General features: G+C 43.7%; 2 protein-coding genes across 8 annotated transcripts in view; one reads left to right on the forward strand and one right to left on the reverse strand.

Annotated features, from left to right (window-relative positions):
* Window positions 1-10,989, reverse strand: part of LOC143662295 (uncharacterized) — a 161,878-nt gene extending 150,889 nt beyond the window's left edge. Inside the window, exons 1-2 of the mRNA XM_077135900.1 lie at window positions 10,785-10,989; window positions 8,128-8,201 (exon numbers count right to left, since the gene is read on the reverse strand). Of these exons, the coding sequence (XP_076992015.1) occupies window positions 8,128-8,201; window positions 10,785-10,903 (193 nt within the window). The 5' untranslated portion in view covers window positions 10,904-10,989. The remainder of the gene's footprint in view (window positions 1-8,127; window positions 8,202-10,784) is intronic.
* Window positions 10,990-11,187: 198 nt separating this feature from the next.
* Window positions 11,188-18,672, forward strand: TGIF1 (TGFB induced factor homeobox 1). 7 transcript variants are annotated; one of them, XM_077135896.1, is made up of 4 exons: window positions 11,931-12,088; window positions 12,422-12,457; window positions 16,618-16,844; window positions 17,620-18,672. In XM_077135896.1, exons 3-4 carry the CDS (start codon window positions 16,662-16,664, stop codon window positions 18,193-18,195), a joined length of 759 nt encoding a protein of 252 aa, XP_076992011.1. In that variant the 5' UTR covers window positions 11,931-12,088; window positions 12,422-12,457; window positions 16,618-16,661; the 3' UTR covers window positions 18,196-18,672. The 7 variants fall into 7 exon arrangements, with proteins under 7 accessions (XP_076992009.1, XP_076992012.1, XP_076992011.1 ...); XM_077135894.1 differs by lacking the exons at window positions 11,931-12,088; window positions 12,422-12,457 and adding an exon at window positions 11,188-11,416; XM_077135897.1 differs by lacking the exons at window positions 11,931-12,088; window positions 12,422-12,457 and adding an exon at window positions 11,825-11,924.
* The last annotated feature ends 461 nt before the right edge of the window (window positions 18,673-19,133 follow it).

The raw sequence follows: 19,133 nt of genomic DNA on the forward strand, positions 1-19,133 counted from the left end.
TGACAAACTCTGGGATCTGTCCTATAACTACTTATTGAAGAGTCCATTGAAAATTGTTGTTTTTTTTTCTTTGCTTTGCATATATGTTATATTACACCATTTAAAAAGTAAAAAAAAAAAAAAAAAAAAAAGATTTTGTGCCTTTAGTCAACAAAGCAAAACAATGTTTCTAGACATCTCAAAGTAAGATACTAACTTGGTGAACATGTTTCCTATACCAAAAATAAAACAACCACCACCAAAAAACAAACAAACAAAAAAACAGGCACATTAGTTTGACAAGTTCAAATAGAAGAAATGGAAGAAAATATTGTGAACTGTCCAAAAGAGAAAATTTACCACAACATTGGTCTAAAACAGGCTAACAGAACTTAGGGCCTTAAAGTATCACCTAAAGATAAAATGTAATCCTTCTCTCTGACAAGAAAATGTTTAACCATAGGAACAGAAAGGAGGTGGGGGGAAGGGGAGACAAAAGGGCATAATTCTGGGACTTTTAAGTCCCACTAATAAAGAACCATTTGACAGGGCAAGTAAGGATTTACTGAGTGGGAAAGCTGGAACATTAACTATACGAGCTTACTCGGAAACTATACGATGTACAGGATTTGCTCGAAAATAACAGAGGACGGAGGACATGGGAGTGGGGGGGATATAGATGCACAAGAGTAGCCATGAGTTGGTAATTGTTAAACCCAGGTAATGGCTATGTAGGGATTTATTATACTAGGATCCACACAATTGGATATGTTTAAAATTTTCCATAATAAAAAGTAGCCAAACAAAGGGGAAGGAGAGACAAAAGTATGGCATCATTTAGGCATTTATTTCATCTCAGAAAAGGAGGCCTGCTAATTTACTACTGTAAATGTGTTGTTGAGGAAAAAGTAAGTAACATATAAATTAAAATAAATATAGTTAAATCAATAGCAACTAATAAAATTAAATAAAAATATAAACTAAATAAAATAAATGTACCTCAGTAGCTTGGAAATGAATGTTTGCCTCCCATTTCAGGTAACATGGAAGAATGGTTTTGGTTTTTACCTGGTATTCCACAGGACCTGATGAACACTTTAGGAGATAACAGATCATGCCTTTTTACAAATAAGCCACTGAAATAAGAAGCCTTTGTTGAAATGCTCCATGACTTTCAGGGGATGTGCTAACTCTATCCACACACTGGCAGGACTCATTTTGGGAAAAAGCATCTTGCTCTACTTTTTTTTTTTTTCTTGCTCTATTTATACATGTTATAATATTTGACTAAAATTTCTATAAAAATTATCTAAATAAGGATTGAATTTCCAGTTGGGCAGATTTGGTCATCCAGTCCAACAGTATAAATGGTCTGACAGCCTTTGCTGTTATTTCTTGTAAATGGCAATGAATAATTAGCTCTCAGGGTATTATTGAGGGTTATTCATACTTGTGATGATTAACCACTTAGGGTTCTTGGGCTGTGGAGCCAAACTAAAAGGGCCCCACATACAACTTTGTCCTATTTTAGATCCCTGCTCAGGTTTTTATATAGGATTTGTAAATATCCCTTCCAAGACACACTGGAACAAAACCTAGATATTCAACAATTGGGGATTGGCACATAAATTATACCCATAGTTACGAGTTATAATTTAGTCACCAAGAATGATGATACAGCCCCCTACGGCAGGTTATGACTGGCCTTATGTCTTCACTAGCCTCACCAGGTCCCACTATCCCTGTCCCCGCACTTAAGCATCCCAGTCTGTAGTTCTTCAGTGAGCTCCTCCCCTCACCTGCAGTCCAGGCAGTGGAGTCTGCCTGTCGGGATGCTCTGACACTCCCTTCTCCCTTCAGTCATCTCACTCACCCTTCAATTCAGGAGTGACTTTATCCCAAAGCTCAAACAGCATAACACAATAAAGGTATACGAGGAGAAGGCCTCTTCCTCTCTCTTTCTAAGCCCAATTCTGCAAGTAAAATCATTATCACCACTACCACCACTCCCTGACAATGTAGGACATGACTCCCAGATGAGCCCAGCCCTGGTACCATGGGATCAACAAAGTCAACCTGACCAACAGGGGGAAAAGAAGGTATCAACAAGGTAACAAATAAGGTATCAGTGGCTAAGAGAGTTCAAATAGAGTCAAGGGGCTATTCTGGAGGCTGCCCTTATGCTAGCTTCAGTTAGATATTGCTAATTACCAGGGTTTCCCAAATCCCAGCCAAAACCATTCCTGCCAACCCTAAAAAGACCTAGGGCTTTATGTGAGGTTCTACAAAGGTCCCATGCACTGTGATTACTTTCCAAAAACCTACAACCTCCAGATGGTTCCGTGGCCACATAAGTCTTGAAACTCAGAGGGGTCAGCCTCTCCAAAACATCACGTAGTTCCATCCTCCCATGCCTTATTATCAACCCCAATTTTCAACATGACATAGTTAGAATGGGCTTAGCCCAAGTACCCCTAAAGATCGGTAGAAAGATCAAAGGAGAAGGAGGAGTTATAACAGAGCAGAGAGAATTTAACAAATGAGAATGACTGCTGGATCATTATTTTGATATTTCTTTTCAGTGTCTTAGAACAGCTAGAAGGAAAAACCTAGAATTGTGGAATGGTAACCCATACCAAACTCTGAAATCTGTTCTATATCTACTTGTTACAATGCACTTTGAAATTTATTGCATATATATATGTATAGTATTTCACAATAAAAAATATATTTTTAAAAGGCCTCTTTACCCCAAACATTCCATTTCCTTTTCCCTTCCCTTCCTTCAAAGATAGTCATTGTTAGTATTTTCTTGAGTATTAGTCCAGAAAAATATAGGCATAACAAATTTTATACAGAGATAATAATGTAGCATTCTATACCTTTCTTTTTTTAAACTTATCAACACACTATTAATCTTTCCATATTAGTTCAATCTGATTCACTTCATTGCTGCAATGACTAAAAAAATAATAATCCAGTGTAAGACAGACATCTTATTTAAGCAATTCCCTGTTGGTGATTATTTAGATTTACAGTTGTTTTTTTTTAAATACTGTGATATGAAATCTGTGCACACAGATGGAAATATATTGTAGGAAAAATTCCTGGACAAAAAGGTACAGACATTTTTAATATCAATGGGCACTATTATTTTTTCTCCAATTTACCCCACCACCAAATTTTACACCTACTACCAAATTTATACTACCTCATAGTGTTGAACAGTGCCTAATTCCCCAAAGAGCTACAGCCTGCAGGCTTGCCAGTTTTGGGTATTATGATAAACTTTTAATGTTTGCCAATTAGATGAAAATTTATATCTTTTAAATTTGCAGTTATTTAATTATGAGCAAGTAAGAGCATCCTATCATGCTTTTAGGTTATTTGGATTCTTTCTGTGTGTGGGTAAACTGATTATTCACAGACTTTGCCCAACTTTTAAAAATAGGGTTCTTCTTTTTCTGTGGTTTGCAAAAAAAGCTCTTCATAAATAAATCATTCCTATACCTGACATGTGCTGCAAATATTTTTCCTGCTTTCTTTTTAAAATTTTACAGAATTTTTCCTCAAACATAAGCTCTTTTTAAAAAACAAAATGTTTATAAACATGCATACCTTCTATTGTTTCTCCATTCTGTGTCCTGATTAGAAAGTTCTTCCTTTCTAATATATGATCTTCACTGGAAGACCATGTATTCAGTTGTGCTCTTTTCTAGAACAGGGTTTCTTAACCGCTGCACTACTAACATTTTGGACAGGATAATTTTTGTTGTGGAGGGTTGTCCTGTGCATTATAAAACGTATAGCAGCATCCTTGACTTCTATCCACCAAATGCAGGTAGCATTCCCTCCTCCCCAGAAGTGATAAACCAAAATTTCTCCAGACATTGTCAAATGTCCCCTGGGTGGCAAAATCTCCTCCCCTGCTTGGGAACCACTGTTCTACAACATACATAGGTGCATTTTTAATTATTTTTACATTTCAGCCTTTGAATCATCTGAAATTTATTTTTGTTAAAGAAGTGAGATAGAGATTCAGAGTTTTTTTCATGGGCAGGTACCTGGAAGCGAACCTGGCTCTCTAGAGTGGCAGGTGAAAGTTCTGCCACTGAGCCAGGCATGGCAGGTGAGAATTCTGCCAGGTGAGAAGTCTGCCACTGAGCCACTGTCGCACCACCCCAGACTTATTTTTAACTAAAGGTAGTCAGTTAGCTTTCCCCAATTTCTCTCTGATAGGAAAAGCCAACTTTGCAGAAAATCTAAATCTTCATACATATTCTAATCTGTTTCACTGTTTCCTCTGTATTTATTCTCTAGCACCAAACCTTTACATCTTAATCATTGTAACTTCCAAATAAACTTTAACATTAACTTTCCTCTGCCCTTCCCCACCTTAACTTTTGTATCTCAGAATTTCCCTGGTGCTTCCTGGCTGTTAAAACAAATACCATACAGTGGATTGGCTTAACAACCAGAATTTATCAGCTCACGATTTTGAGGTTACGAGAAATCCAAATTGAGGCACCAGGAAGGGAATACTTGCTTTCTTTCCCAGATCCGTGGCGTTCTGAGGCCGGTTGCCGGTGCCTTGGCTCTTCCATCATTGGTAATATCCTCTCCTTTCTCTTCCGGGTTCCACTGACTTTCAGCTTCTAGCTTCTCCTGGCTTTCTCTGCAAGGCCTCCAGTATTAGGATTAAGAGCCATCCTGTTTCAGTTGAGCTACACTTTATCTTAAAATAACATCTTCAAAAAGCTCCCATTTACAATGGGTTCACACTCACAGGAATGGATTAAGATGAAGGACGTGTTTTTTTCTGAGGCCTCAATCTACTGCACCTGGCTAGATGAGATGGTTACTTTCCATTAACTGTGACATCCTTTTGTCAATTAAAAAAATTAATGATTTGGGGAGAATAAACATGTTGAGGCTTTCACTACTGAATCTTGCTAGAAAGAATCAAGTATGTTCTTTATTTCACCTAAGCCTTCCTTTATGGCCTTCAGTGGGGCTTTAAAGTTTTCTTCATAAAACTTACACATATTTCTTGCCCATTTTATTTGTAGATATTTTGTCATTTTATTGTAATTTTAAATAGGTCCTCGATGGTTTGGGGAAGAGGTGATGGTAGGGAAAATGGTGATAAATGGAAAATTGTGAATTGATTAACTCTTTGATGGAAAGGAGAGAAAGTAAAGAAATTAAAAACTAGCCCAGTATTCTGAAGGTCTTCATTTACCATATAAATACGATACGCATTCCAAAAATATCAATCTCGCTATCAAAAATAATCAGGAGACTTGGCTTTCCTGTATCTATTACTGGTCTCACTTCACCAGATTCCTGAATATTAGTCAGTTTACTGCTGCTGGCTCATTGTCAGGTGAACATTTAAGGTAACAGAAATAGGCTGACTAACACAGAAACAGTCTTCCTTAGAAGGAAGAAAAGAGAAAAACCAACCAACCAATAAAAATAGAAAATTTAGTAAGATTGTGAATAGGCAAGAAGAAGAAATAAAAATGACCAACAAATACATTAAAAATGTGCTCACTCTTTCCAACAAATAAAGGCAAACTTTCAAAATAATGTATTGCTGTTTATTTACCTAGGAGTCTGCCCAGCATGATTGATGTATGGAATGTTTGCTAGCGTGCAGAGAGAGAGATCTTCTCACATACCATCGGTGGGATTTTAAATAGGTAAGATAATGTGGTGGGCAATTTGGCAGTATCTCAACCTTTTGAATGCACACACTTTTTCACCTCCCAGACACTCATTCAAATGTACTCAAACAAGCCCAGAAAAACCTGTGTCTCAGTAACATTCTGCTGGGATAAGCTGATCCACATCAGCAGGCTGCAAATGAGCTCCTTTGGGTCGGTCGCTGCCCATGATTAGAACAGTTGTTAAATATTTCAAAAATAACTGTACTTACTTTTCTGCTAAGCAGAAAATATCAGAAACTATTTAAATGGTCATCGCTGTTAAATATATTAAAAAGAAAATTGCAGAATATCATTATTAAATAATGATAAAATATCATTATTTCGTTAAATAAACGAAAAAGAAAATTGCTGAATACCGTTATTGTTTCAAGCACTGACAAAGGGGTCAGAATGGCGTGAGAAGTTATTTAACTCCCAAGACTTCAAATATTCTTCCTTTATAAGATAGGGATAATAATAAGGACTATTTATTAGGGTTACTTTCAGGAATAAATAAGATAAAATATGTAAAGTATTTGCACATTTCATGGCATGCTGTATATACAATAAATGTAAATATTATTAATTCTTAGAATCTCATTTTCATGCATAATTTTGTTTGACAAATATTTACTAGGTACCTATGATGATTTGGGCAGTGTGCTTGATATATGGAAATTCAAAAATGACCAAGTACATACTTTTTACTGGGGGGAGGCAAAGGGAAAAAAGTTAATAGTCAAAATAACTGAAAATTGTGGTTATGTTAGACATAAAGAAAGGCTTAAGCTAGATCTGTGGTTCTCGATCAGGGGCAATTCTGCCCCCTTTCCAAGCTCCTAGGGAAGCTTGGCAATACCTGGAGACATTTTTTTTGTTGTGACAACACGGTGTAGAGGAGCTACTGGTAGCTAATGGACAGAGGCAGGGATGCTGCTAAACCTCCTTCCATCAAGGTCAGCTACTGCAACAAAGAATTTCCCAGCCCCAAATGTCAATAGTGCTGTGGTTGAGAAGCTCTGAGCTGGTAATGGCAGCAGGGGTACCTAATTTAGGCAAGAAGGTCAGAGAAGACTCCTTTGAAAGGTCAGAACTTAACTGGTGACAAATAGCCAGACAAGTGCTCCAACAGGTGGTAAGATAGCCTTGTAGGCAGAGGTGGATACAGATTTGAAAACAACAGAGAACAATGTGGTAACATTTGTGTACTGCCTTTTTTTCCCTTGTAACTTTTGATTGAAAAACTACTCTCAAAGAGCAGGAGTTGATTAAATGACAAATATACGTGCATGAATTTGTGACATGGATTGTGAAAGTGGGAAAGGAATAAACTTTATTGACCCATATGCTTATATGGAGAGAGGAAAGGGATAAAGTAAGGTGTCATTCATATCTCAGTTGTATATTCCTTATCTGAATCTGTGATTTATAATATAAATTTTTTAATATAAAAAAATGAGAAAATGAAAAAAAAAAATCACACAAAGCAGAGAGGTTGGAAGAGAGGACCTGGTGTCCTATTCTCCACCCTATCCCACCTTCCATTCCTTCTGACTTTCCACCAATATATGAAAGGATTTCCTAGAGAACACTTGATACACAGCCAGATAATTTATGTCCACACATGATTTAATCCTTTTTAGCTCTATTATATTTAGATTTGTTATTTAAGTTCTTTGAGTATCAATTTTCTTGACTTTAAGGAAAAAACAAACAAATCCTACATTATTCGTTTGAATATTAAATGAGATAATTCAAATAAATGTCTCATAAATTGTAAATCACAACACAAAAACAAGATGTTGAGAATAAAGGAATAAAAGCTGAACTCAACAAATGTTTTTACTGCCTCTCCTGGACCCCAATACTGCTCTAGGTGATGACTGAAAAGAAAGTGATGACAGAGGACAAAGGGTGGTAGAGGTAGGCAGGCAAGGGGGAAAGTGATTTAATATAGAAATGGTAGTACCAGGTACATATATGGCGTAACTAAATGCAGAATAATCCTGATGGGCTTGATAAAATCACCAGAAGATGGTGGTAACTCAGTCCAAGCTCCTTGAAAAGACACTGGTCATTTCTCCTCAAGCAGTCCAAGATGTGAAGTCTTTGGAGCTTGGAGGCCAAAGGATTTTATAAAAATATGACAGCCATCCTCCATTCCCCACAAAAAAGGTCTCTGCTTAGTGTGGAACAGAAATCTTGCTCAACCAGTAGCTGCTGAATTGATCAATAAAACACATGCATTCTCCAGTCACTGGATGGGCCCAGTGTCAAAAAGTAGTAACAGCACCTCGCCAATGATTTGCCCATTTTTTTTTTCTTCTTCAGGGTTATTCACTTCAATTTCTGTACTGAACACTTTTCTAGGTCATACGCTTCACCAAGTTTCTGAGTTTTTGCCTTCGCAGGATTTGCAGACTGAAAAGTAACTTACCTTTATACAACTGTTTCTTTTCTTGGCCTCGAGGCAGCTTCAGTAGATAAAACACGAAGTGGAACTTTGTGTGCCTGGGAGGAGGAAAAATGGTGTAAAACACTTATGAATAACCTCCCCAAGCACCCATGCATCGTCTCAATTTTACTCATGGAATTTCCCAACTGAATTAAAATTCATATTAATTCAGCAAAATAATATGTAGCAAATATTAATCGACTTTTTTTTCAGCAGTATAAGGAATCTTTGAAGACACTGAATCCATTTTACGGAGAGGCCCTGAGACACTAAGGGTATAGACTTTTCCACCTTGAGGAAAAACAAACTAAAATACCCTAAACAATTGCTAGTATTTGCAGCCCACGTTTTGGGGTTTTCCTTTCCCGGGCTGCACAGACGCCAGGCACTTTCCTCCCATAATGCACTAGCATCCCGAAGCTCCAAAAAGTTTGGCTACAGCCTCGTAGGTGGGGAGAGGGTATCCATAGAGTTCGAGGTTTTGGGGGGGGCGGCGGCGTTGGTGGCAGATATAAGGCTTTAGCTTCAACAGTTTGCCCTGATTTTCTCTTCTGGGGCATCTCGCCAGCCTAGTAACTGCTTTTCTATGCTTCACTCTAGCAAAAGGTGTGCTTTATGCCAGATCAAGCTGGTCTTCCAGCGAGTTTAAAGCTTGATTCTTTCCTCTTCGCAATTTGAAAGAGGCTTTTAATTCTCCCCGCCCCTCTCCCACCCCCTCCTCCTGTAAAGTTTGCTCGGAGGCTGTAAAGTCGCTTCGGCTCTCGGTTTTCACTTCGGTGGCCCGAGATTCGCAGTAATTAGCCAAATTCACTTTGACGAGGAAAAAGACACCTTTGTGGATGTAATGAGAGCCACGGCGTGGCCCAGGATGACTAGGGGAAGAAGGAAACATGTTCCTCCCGGTCGGCGACGGCGGGCTGGGGGCGGGCGCCGCCGACCCGAGGCGGGCTTTGTGGAGTCGCTCGGACCCAGCGGCCGCGGCGGCCGGAGCAGTTTTGGGAGTCGGCAAACAAAGCGTCTCCCCAGCAACCGCCCGGTGGCCGCGAGGCGCCAGCAACTCAGGCCCGGCTCCTCCCCCTGCGCCTCTCCTCCTCCCTCCTCGCCCTCTCCTTAGCGAATGTGAGCGGATGTGAGCCACCAATCCCGGCCACAAACAATCCTTCAAATGAAAGAACTGGGCGGCCCACTAACGGGCGGCGGGGCGCGCCCCTCCCGCGCACAGCTGTCCCGCACTCGGGCGCCGCGGCTGATTCAAGGGCAGCCAGTAGGCTGGGGGCTGCGCTCCATCAAGGCTCGGGGTGGCTTCCAGGCCGGCGGCTCCCCCCAGGAACGTGTTTTCCCCGCGCTGCTGTTTCAGATGTGTGTTCTCTTATGTGCCGAGCAGTCGGCAAACCACAGAAGAAGAAAAAAGTCGCCTTCTTGGAGTGACGCTTTTCCCCCTGTTTATTCACTTCAAGTCGTGTATTGGAAAAATCACCAAGCCTCTTAAAACTCTGGCTTTCACGCTCCTCGGGGCTGTGTGTGTCTTTGGGACTGGGGTGGGGGAGGGGGGCGAAGCTGGCTTTAATTTTCAGTGTAATCCTAAAACAGAGGCTCCAAAGTCTAGTTAGTCATTCCTTGGCTTCCTTCGTCCTCCTTGGGTTTAACCTTATTTCCACGGCGCTTCTGCTACCGGGATCGCCACTGAGGTTACAAAACAGCACAGAGCCGAAACTGGAGGCAGCCCCGGCGCTGACGTCTCTGCTGGGCTTATTTACGCTCTGGGTTTTTCTTTTCTTTTTAAGTATTGGGGAAAGTCTTACTGTGGCGTGTGACATTTCATTTGCTTCAAAACAACGGAACATACACGCGAAAACTAGTCCCAGAGGAGGGGGACGGGGAAGGGGGGTGTCAAACAGCATCTGGTCTTTTAAAAGGGTAATTGCATCAAGGGGCTCTTGTTGGAGTCCTCATAACTCTTAACCAAAACAAACCAACAGGAGCATGTGTTTACTCAACCGCCTGTTTCTGTTTGAAATACAGGAGGGGACCCCTAACAGGGTTTAAGTCCTAAAAGTGGCCTGTTCACCCAGAGGAGCAGCCGAGCGGCGTTGTCGCCCCTTGCCCAGAAAGGCGGCAGCTGCCCGGGCCCGGGGTGCGGGGGTTGTGAGCCCCGAGTGGCACAGGGGCAGGCGCGCGCCCCAGCCGTCCCCAGGCAGGGACGTTTAAAGAGCATGTGAGCATGACAAGTGTCTGTCCACAAAGTGTTAGATTTCGAAACTGCCTAGCAATCCAGTCCGGAACTCGCAATTACAGCCCGAGGGAAGAGACATACGCCAGGGGTGTCTGTGTCTCACCCCCTCCCACGCCCAGCCACCCCCCACCCTCCAACACACACACACACATGCGACGAGACGCGCCCGCGGGTCGGTGGCAGCCGCGAGCTCTGGAAGAAGTTGGTTCTTGTCCTGAATACTTTTCCTGTCGTGTGCCCCGCCCCTTGACTCAGAAGCCGCGGTCCCATCCAGCCGCCAGAGCCGGGACGGTGGAGTTGGGAGCAGCTGTCAAAAGCGAAAGGGGGAAGGGGGGGTGCTTTTCTTCCCCGGGGTGGAGGGCGGGGAGGGAGGGAGGGGTCGTCCTCCCCCACCGCACACACTTACTGGCAATTTCCTAAACCAACGCGCCCTCGGCGGCGCCGGGAAGAAAAGCCTAAGGCGAGTCCCGCAGCGCCCTCCGGCTCCCGGCCGCCTAGCGAGGCTTGTGGGCCCGGTGCGCGCATAGGCCGGGAGGATTGGGTTTCTCCGCTCGTCTCAGCCCCCCGCGCGCTGGGCCGCCCCCGAGTGACGGTGACAGCGGCCGGGAGTCGCGGTCGGCGCGGCCGCGGCGGGGGAGGGGCGAGGCGGCGCAGGGCGGGCGGGGGACGGGGCGGGGGCGGAGGCAGGACCTCGGGCACCTTCCTCCTGGCCGCGCACTCTGACAGCGCCGAGGTGCGCCGCGCAGGAGCCGGGAACAAAGAGCCGAGCGGGGAGGGCAGCGCGTGGGGGCGGGCGGGCGAGCCCCCGGCCGGCCGCCAGCAGATCCCGGCGGGAGGCCGTCCCCGTGTCCGCTGAGCCGGGCCCAAGGCCGAGCGCGTCGTCCAGCACTAACGGCCCGAGCGCCTCCTTCTCAAGTTGCGGGAGCGCGTGGGGAAAGCAGGAGCGCCGTCGGCCCGCTGCTCCGCCACTCCTGGCCTCGGAGACCGCGGCGCTAACCGCCGCCGGACGGGGGGGCTCGAGAATGAAAAGCAAAAAAGGTAAGCCGGCGGCGCGCGGGGACTCCCGGGGTGGGGAAACGTGCTCGCGGGCCGGCGGGGCCGGGGCTCCAGGGACTTGGCGGACTTTTCCGCCTCGGGGACTCCGGGGCAGCGCGGCCGTTTTCTTTGTTGAAATGGCAGTTGACGGTTTCCTTCCAGACGCAGTGAGGGGGGCTGTGGTCTGGATACCGGCCTCCCCACGTTGCTGGCTCCCTGTCAGGAAACCCGCGCAGCCGCCGGGCGTGAAGCGTTATTGTCTAAGCCCACTCCCCGCGCTCCGGCCCGTCGCCGCCGGGCTCCTACCTCTTTTCCTCAAGCCCGGGCTTCCCCCACGGGGTCGTCGGCCCCCGGCCCCCTGGGGCTGCGGAGCCACCCCCACCCCCACCCCCCGAGCCTTTGTCTGAAAGTTCCACAGAAGCTTCCTTGCTTTCGGAATGTGGCGTCTCCCCAGTTGAGGGAGCGCAGCCCTGGACCCCGAAGCGTCCTCGGGTGTCAAGAGGTTTGAAAAGTTAAGACTTTTTTTTTTCTTTTAACCTTCCGGGTCTTTAAAAACATTTCTCACGATGCACTGGGCCAGAATGAGGAGTCAGAACACCGGGAGAGCTGCCCCAAACGGCAGGCAGGCGAAATGTGGCCAAGTGTGACAAGTGGGCTTAGTTGTACGTGCAAAAAGTGAGTCTGTCATTGTTTCCACGCAGCGCTCAAACTTGGGGTCAGTGCGCTTTAAAAACAAAACACAGGCAGAAACAAAAAAATCACCACAAAAGGTCAAAGAACTTTCAAGCCCTGTGGAAGCCAACGTGGGAGACCCTGAGTGGGGAAGGGACCCTGGAATATCGTGCCGTTAGGCTGGAGTTGGCCTTTCTGTTGTGATTTCTGCCGAGCCGCTCCAAACAGAAGTTAACACCGGCGGAGGCCGGCGCGGGCGGGGGCGGGGGGACTCCTGCGCATGCCCAGCAGATTCCTCGAGTTTTTTCAACTCCACATTACTCCACATTCTTTCAGACGCCGAGGCGCGGGTAGACCTTGCAGCCAGCACGGGTAAACCGAGTCAAGCGAAAGTGGAACTGCCTCGTGGCCGAGAGAGTGCCTTCGGGCACGCTTTGACCTCGGGGTTCTGTTCATGTGATTCTGGGAGAGATTTTCTCGAAGCATGTGGCGCTTCGCTCATCACCACTTTTCCCAGCGAGAGAAAACTTAAAACGTCAAAAGCAGCTTCACGGCGTAGTAGTTCGTAGTAGACTCCCCTTTTCCCCAGGGACCCTTTCCCCAAGAGACGAAGCGAGAAAATGGGGGTGGGGGAGAGCTAAAGCTTGGGACGCTTATCTCGGTTCTGGGAAAAAAAAAACAAACCAAGAAGCCTCCGTAGGAACGCGCAGCCGCCTACTTGCAGCTGCCTGGGCGTGCGGCGGGGCTGGCGGGGCTGACGGGGCTTGTCCTTACAGTGGGGTTTCCTCTGGGTGGAAGTGACTTGGGTACGTTGGGGCTTTTGTTTTTGAAGCGCAACGCAAAGCGGGTTTCCGCCCCGGGTGGGCGCCCCATTGTTCGGGCATCGGAGACGGGGAGACGTTGCCCAGGTGCCGCGCCCCCTCTCCCCGAACCAGGACGGAGGGACGCTCGCGGTCCCCAGCCCCGGGCGCGCCGGCCCTTGCTACTCAGCGCCGACTCATGGAAACAATGAAAGGTGACATGTTAACAGGGGAAACTTTGTGACTGGTTTAGAGCTGGGGAGGGGGGCGGAGGAGACGGAGACTACCGAAGTGGACCGAGTTTCTTTTCCCTTTTTAGGTTTTCCTGGCAAAATTGTATGGGGCTGAGCTGGCCACTCAGAACGCTTAGCTTCCTGGCATTATTTCTGGTTTCGTCTAATAACCTGAGACTTTTTGGAACTCCTCACGTGGCCGTGCTGACTTGTACGGTGTTGGGGACGGGTTTCAGTTGAGGCTGAGGAACTCGCCCAGAACAAAGCGACTTTGCTTTCCTCGCCCGCGTGGCCCCTCCCTCTCGTCGCGGCCCTCCCCCGTCCTTTGTAAAGCCTCGGTGGAGGGGCGAGCTGGTTCCCAGAGTGGGCCCGGGAAATACTCTGGAGAAAATCTGTCCCGCTTGGCTGGTGAAGTTGGACTATTGTCCCGTCTCTTTTACAAAAGTCTGTGAAAATCTTTTCCAGTGTACTAGAAAACAAAGGCACCTTAAACTCAATTACAGACCCCGGGATTGGGGAAGACTGATTTGTGATTGTAATATATCCTCTTAAAAAGCTGACGATTCCCAAAATGTCTCGTAGAATGGCTCAAGAACAAGCAGGAAGAAGGTTCGCGAGGGAGAGGGGGAAAAAAAAAGCCTCGCTCGAGTCTTTTTGCTCCTGGCTTCTGACACCATTGGATTCTGCTGTAGAATTTCTCTTTGGCTGCCTCTAGCCCAGAGCACCCTGGATTTAGTGGCTCGAGCTACTAAACTAAGATTCCGGTTGCTTGAGCAGAGAAGAGAGTCTGGTCAGGAAACTTATTAGGTTAAGTTTGTCTTTTGTTTTTACTAGGTTTTTTCTTATTTCTCGATTCTTTTCTAGCTTCTGGATTTTTAAGTCCAAATTCACAAACAGCATGTCTTTGCCCCCTAACCCCCCTGCCCCGCGCGGCCCATCATGATGTTACCGAGGTTTTCAGAAAAGAAAGTGCAGAAACAAGATTGCTTAAGAGCCGTGGGACCCACAGGCCATCTTGTGACTTTCCAAACAGCATTTCCTTGTATGTGGATAGAGTCAAAAGAGGCTTGCGAATTTTCGCCTCCCTCTGGAAACACATTTTTTTTTTTAAAGTGTAAGCAAAGCAAGAAGTTTGGAAACAAGTCCTAACCGGGAAACTTCTCAAAAGCCCTGTTACTACAGGAAGTGACTAACGAGGAAAAGTGTTTTTGTTTTCCAAAGCTGAGCCACCATCAGAGAAGGTTTTAATGAAAACAGTCCTGACAGCAGCGGACGTGGGTTTGCCGCAGTGAAATATCAGCTGGCGTCGCCAAGGAACGCAGTCTTAACTTCCTGTTACTTCAGCTTTTGTGCACATATTGGAAATATTTGTTAAGAGGCCCAGAGGCCTGGCATTCATTTATTTAAATGAACTGAGGACAGAGTAGAGCTGCACTGCAGTTTGGTGTTGCTTAGCTAAAACTTGCTTTTGTGCCCGTGTCACAGGCCCATTCTGAGAGATCAAACTTCGTGTCAAACTAAGCAAGCAGATCAAAGGGCAGCCTTCAGGGTTTTTTTGTTTGTTTGTTTCCATCTCTTTGTTATTACCAGTTTACAGTTGGGAATTCACAGTTAAATGAGCAAATTTTCACACTTTCTCTAGATTAAAAAAGGGAGGGGATAGATAAATAGCCTTGAAGAATGTCTCCTTTTCAGAATTTGAGAGTTTAAACAAACTGCTTTATTCACATTACCTTAGTCATTCAATCATTTGACGCATTTTTAAAAGTTAGATTTCTTTAATTGTCAAAGCAAATTTAAAATAAAACACTCAGTTTCTTAAGGCTCTTCGTACAAATTTCGTAGGTTTTTTGAAAATTTACTGTTTTCTCAACAAGTGAAAAGCAGTTTCGGTTTTAAATGTGCCCCTTTTTTTCCTTTTATTTTTCTTAACAGTGAAATCTTCACTGAAGGAAAATTTCACTACAGTGGTTAAAATTTAGGATGTTAGGCAGTTTATTTATGGCTGTCTATTAAGCCTTGAGCTTAAAGTGAATTTGCAATCTTTTCTCTTGTGTTGGAACTTGCTTTACTTTGTCTTTGGAGAGTTCTGGCTTCAGACACTCCCCCTTCACCTTCTGCCCCCTGCAGTCCAGAACTAAAATTGTGTCACCAAGTAAAGTAGGAGTCAATTAACTGGTGAGCTATCTCATCAACAAATCTTTGAGTGACTTTTTCAGTTTCATTGTTAAAATGCTTCTAAAACAAAAGTTTTTTAAAAAAAATCCTTAAAAATATTCTATCAAGACTATTCTACCTTTGTTTCTTATCATGGTAGACCATCTCAGTCAAGGTTGAATAATTTTTCAACCAAAATCAAATACGACAGAGAAAAAATACAAAGAATGCTTACTTTTAATTTAGTGTTATTTTAATTAATTTCCCTAATATGGAAATGCTGGTATTTTCAAATGTACTGTAGTTTGTGATTAATACACATTTTTTAAATTCAAAAGAAAGAGTATTTCTTTAGTCATTCAGAGTTGTCTTTTGTAGTTTTGAGGTGGGGGTGGTTAGCCGCATTTGTTATTTAAATTTTTTCCATGTTCAGAATGAGGTCTGAATTTTTATTGAACCCAAACTGTATAATTTAAATATTCTCTATGTCTTGTGAATTCTTAAATTTCTGCTAGGGTTAAAGTACTTAAAATCAGAAGGGCTTCCTTTGGGGGTTGCACTTTTGAGTTTTCTTTGCTGTGCAATAATTTGACTGAATTGTTATGCAGAATTCTTGGCAGCTGAAATTTATGGAAATTTTTACATGTATTCATTATTAAGCATCTTTTGACCTTAATGAAGTACTACTGGTAGGAAAATATTTGTGTGTAATGAAACTGAAAACTGCAGTGGTAATTTGTATTCAGTGAAAAGTGATTGATACTGTCCATTAAAAGTAGTTGTCTAGTTTTGAATAAATGTAGGTGGCAATGAGTAAGAGATGACCTTTGTCTATAGAATATTAACTGCTTCAAGTTTGTAATTTTCCCTCCTGTGAGTGGGAAATAAATGTACAAATCTTCCCTTTTATTTCAAATCTTGCGGTAGAATAAGGAGGAGGAAGAGCACTTAAAATGTACATTAGATGTTTTCCTAGTTAGCAGGAGGTTGTTAGGTTCATTCCAACCACGGCACCTCAACCATGTGGGAAGCTATTCACTTTGGGAGCAGTTTGTCTGCTCTGCTGGATCAGAGGAAAGATTTTTCTGAGCATCATTCGAAAGGAATGCAAGAAGCTAATTCCTATAGGGAAGCAGGCAAGAAAGGGCATCTGACAGTTTGTTGAGAATCCACCATATGCTGCTAATCAAATTACTTTATGTGTACTCTACTGTTTTAGGACAGAAAACCTTGGCCTTTTGCTTAGCTCTCATAGTTGAGAAAACACCATTGCATTGAGTGGTCTTTGCAATAGGTGTTCTGCTGATCGTAGAGGTTGATGGGTGGCCTTTGTCTTCTGTAGGTGTTGTTGCAGCATCCGGCAGTGAGACCGAGGATGACGACAGCATGGACATCCCCCTGGACCTCTCTTCTTCAGCTGGCTCGGGCAAGAGAAGGAGAAGGGGCAACTTGCCCAAGGAATCTGTTCAGATTCTCCGGGACTGGCTATATGAACACCGTTACAATGCTTATCCCTCAGAGCAAGAGAAAGCATTACTCTCCCAACAAACACACCTATCCACACTACAGGTAAGGAGAAAGAACATGAGGTCTATACACACATTTTATTTTTTCAGAGTCCTTTTAAAGCATTCCTGTGTGTTAATTGGTTAAGCTCCTCCCCACTGGAAAATTAAAAAGAAGGCACTTTTATAGTAAACTTTATAGTGCTAAAAGCTAAAAACTTGCTATTTAGAGAAACACTTGATAGTCATCTGTCAAATAGCATTTCCTTTAATGCCTTAAAGTGCCTTCCTTTATGCAACAAACATAAAAAGGAGATTAAACCTCACTCTATTACCCAGGAAACTGGTTTGGTATTTAAACAAGGGCAGACTTCAGTGAGGTAATTCATGTTATGTCTGTTGACACAGTCATTTGAACTGGGAAAAATCAGTATCTGGGAGGAGTGGCCCTTTTCATACAGGGAAGGTTTTCCTGTAGTTGATTAACCTGTGTACTGGGGCAGTAGGTAATAGGTTAACATGGAGAGTTAAAAGGTAACTCTTCCTCCCTAAAAACATGGTTAGAAGTTTGAGAAGTGATAGATTTTTCTTCCTGAAAAGGTTTAAGGGTGACAAGACAAAAAAGGGAATTTGTCTTAGAAGATGAGGAGGTTTATAACAGGAAGCAGCTCTCTCTGTCTCTGCTGGGTTCAAATACCTTGAAATAATTTTATAAGTTCAGATAAGCCTTTTCATACCTTCTTTAATACAAAGAGATCAGTTAGGCACCCCATGGAAGGTTCTCAGAAAGTGTTTGCTGAATGAATAAACAGTATTCAAGCATACTGTTATGATTACAGGTCTGTAACTGGTTCATCAACGCCCGCCGCAGGCTCCTCCCTGACATGCTGAGAAAGGATGGCAAAGATCCAAATCAGTTCACAATTTCCCGCCGTGGGGCCAAGATTTCTGAAGCTAGCTCTGTGGAGCCAGCAATGGGCATCAAAAACTTCATGCCAGCTCTAGAGGAGAGCCCATTTCATTCCTGTACAGCTGGACCAAATCCAACCCTAGGGAGGCCGCTGTCTCCCAAGCCATCATCCCCGGGATCCATTTTGGCTCGTCCATCAGTGATCTGCCATACCACTGTGACTACATTGAAAGATGTGCCTTTCCCACTCTGCCAGTCCATTGGTGTGGGACAAAACACAGATCTACAGCAGATAGCAGCCAACAACTTTACAGACACCTCTCTCATGTACCCAGAGGACACGTGTAAATCTGGACCAAGTACAAATACACAGAGTGGTCTTTTCAACACTCCACCCCCTACCCCACCGGACCTCAACCAGGATTTTAGCGGATTCCAGCTTCTAGTGGATGTTGCACTCAAAAGGGCTGCAGAGATGGAGCTTCAGGCAAAACTTACAGCTTAACCCTTTCTAAAGCAAAACAGTTCTCAAAAATGTTGTCATGATTGCCGGGGTGATGGCAAGAGTTGAATTGCATTATTTTATATATTTTTTTATTAATATTTGCACATGGGATTGCTAAAATGAAGATTCCTGTTACTGAGATGTCTTCAATGGAATACAGTCATTCCAAGAACTATAAACTCAAAGCTACTGTAGAAACAAAGGGTTTTCTTTTTCAAATGTTTCTTGGTAGATTATTCATAATGTGAGTTGGTTCCCAAGATTATGTGATCTTTTTTTTTCCTCCCTACCCTTTTTTTGTTGGTGTTTTTTCAGACTGTGCAATACTTAGAAAACCTATAGCATCTTCTCATTCCCATGTGGAACAGGATGCCCACATACTGTCTAATTAATAAATGTTCAATTTTTTTCAAACAAGTATGAATCTAGTTGATTGATGATGCCTTTTTCATAACATAATAAAGTATTTTCTTTACAGATGATTGTAATGCAGAGTATTTTGTTGAGGGGAGGTGCTTCTTAACAATGCATAGGAATAGAACATCCTAATGAGCAGGAAATTGGGGGTAGGGTGGAGTGTGAGATGGGGATGTCACCAGCTCTTTGAAGAATGGTGGACAACAAGCCAGTATGTATAAACAGGATGTGTGATATTTACTTTTGATAGGAGGCATAGCAGGCCCTTAAAGCTTTACTTAAAATTGCATGGCAAGTTGGAATGAATCTTTTCATCAGTCTTTAGCTTGCCACTTAATCCCTGGGTGATCTGCCCTACATATTTTAAGATGTGGCCAGTGTTGAAAAGAAAGGCCTTGAACCACCTGGTTATGGTTTAAGTTTTTAGAAGTAAACAACATTCCAGCAATCTCTTAGCATTGCCCATCTTCCCCATTTGCCCTTTAAAATAACCTTTGCTCAGTGGTACAACTAGTTAGGCT

Source organism: Tamandua tetradactyla, chromosome 18, assembly GCF_023851605.1.
Source record: "Tamandua tetradactyla isolate mTamTet1 chromosome 18, mTamTet1.pri, whole genome shotgun sequence".
Taxonomy (NCBI): domain Eukaryota; kingdom Metazoa; phylum Chordata; class Mammalia; order Pilosa; family Myrmecophagidae; genus Tamandua; species Tamandua tetradactyla.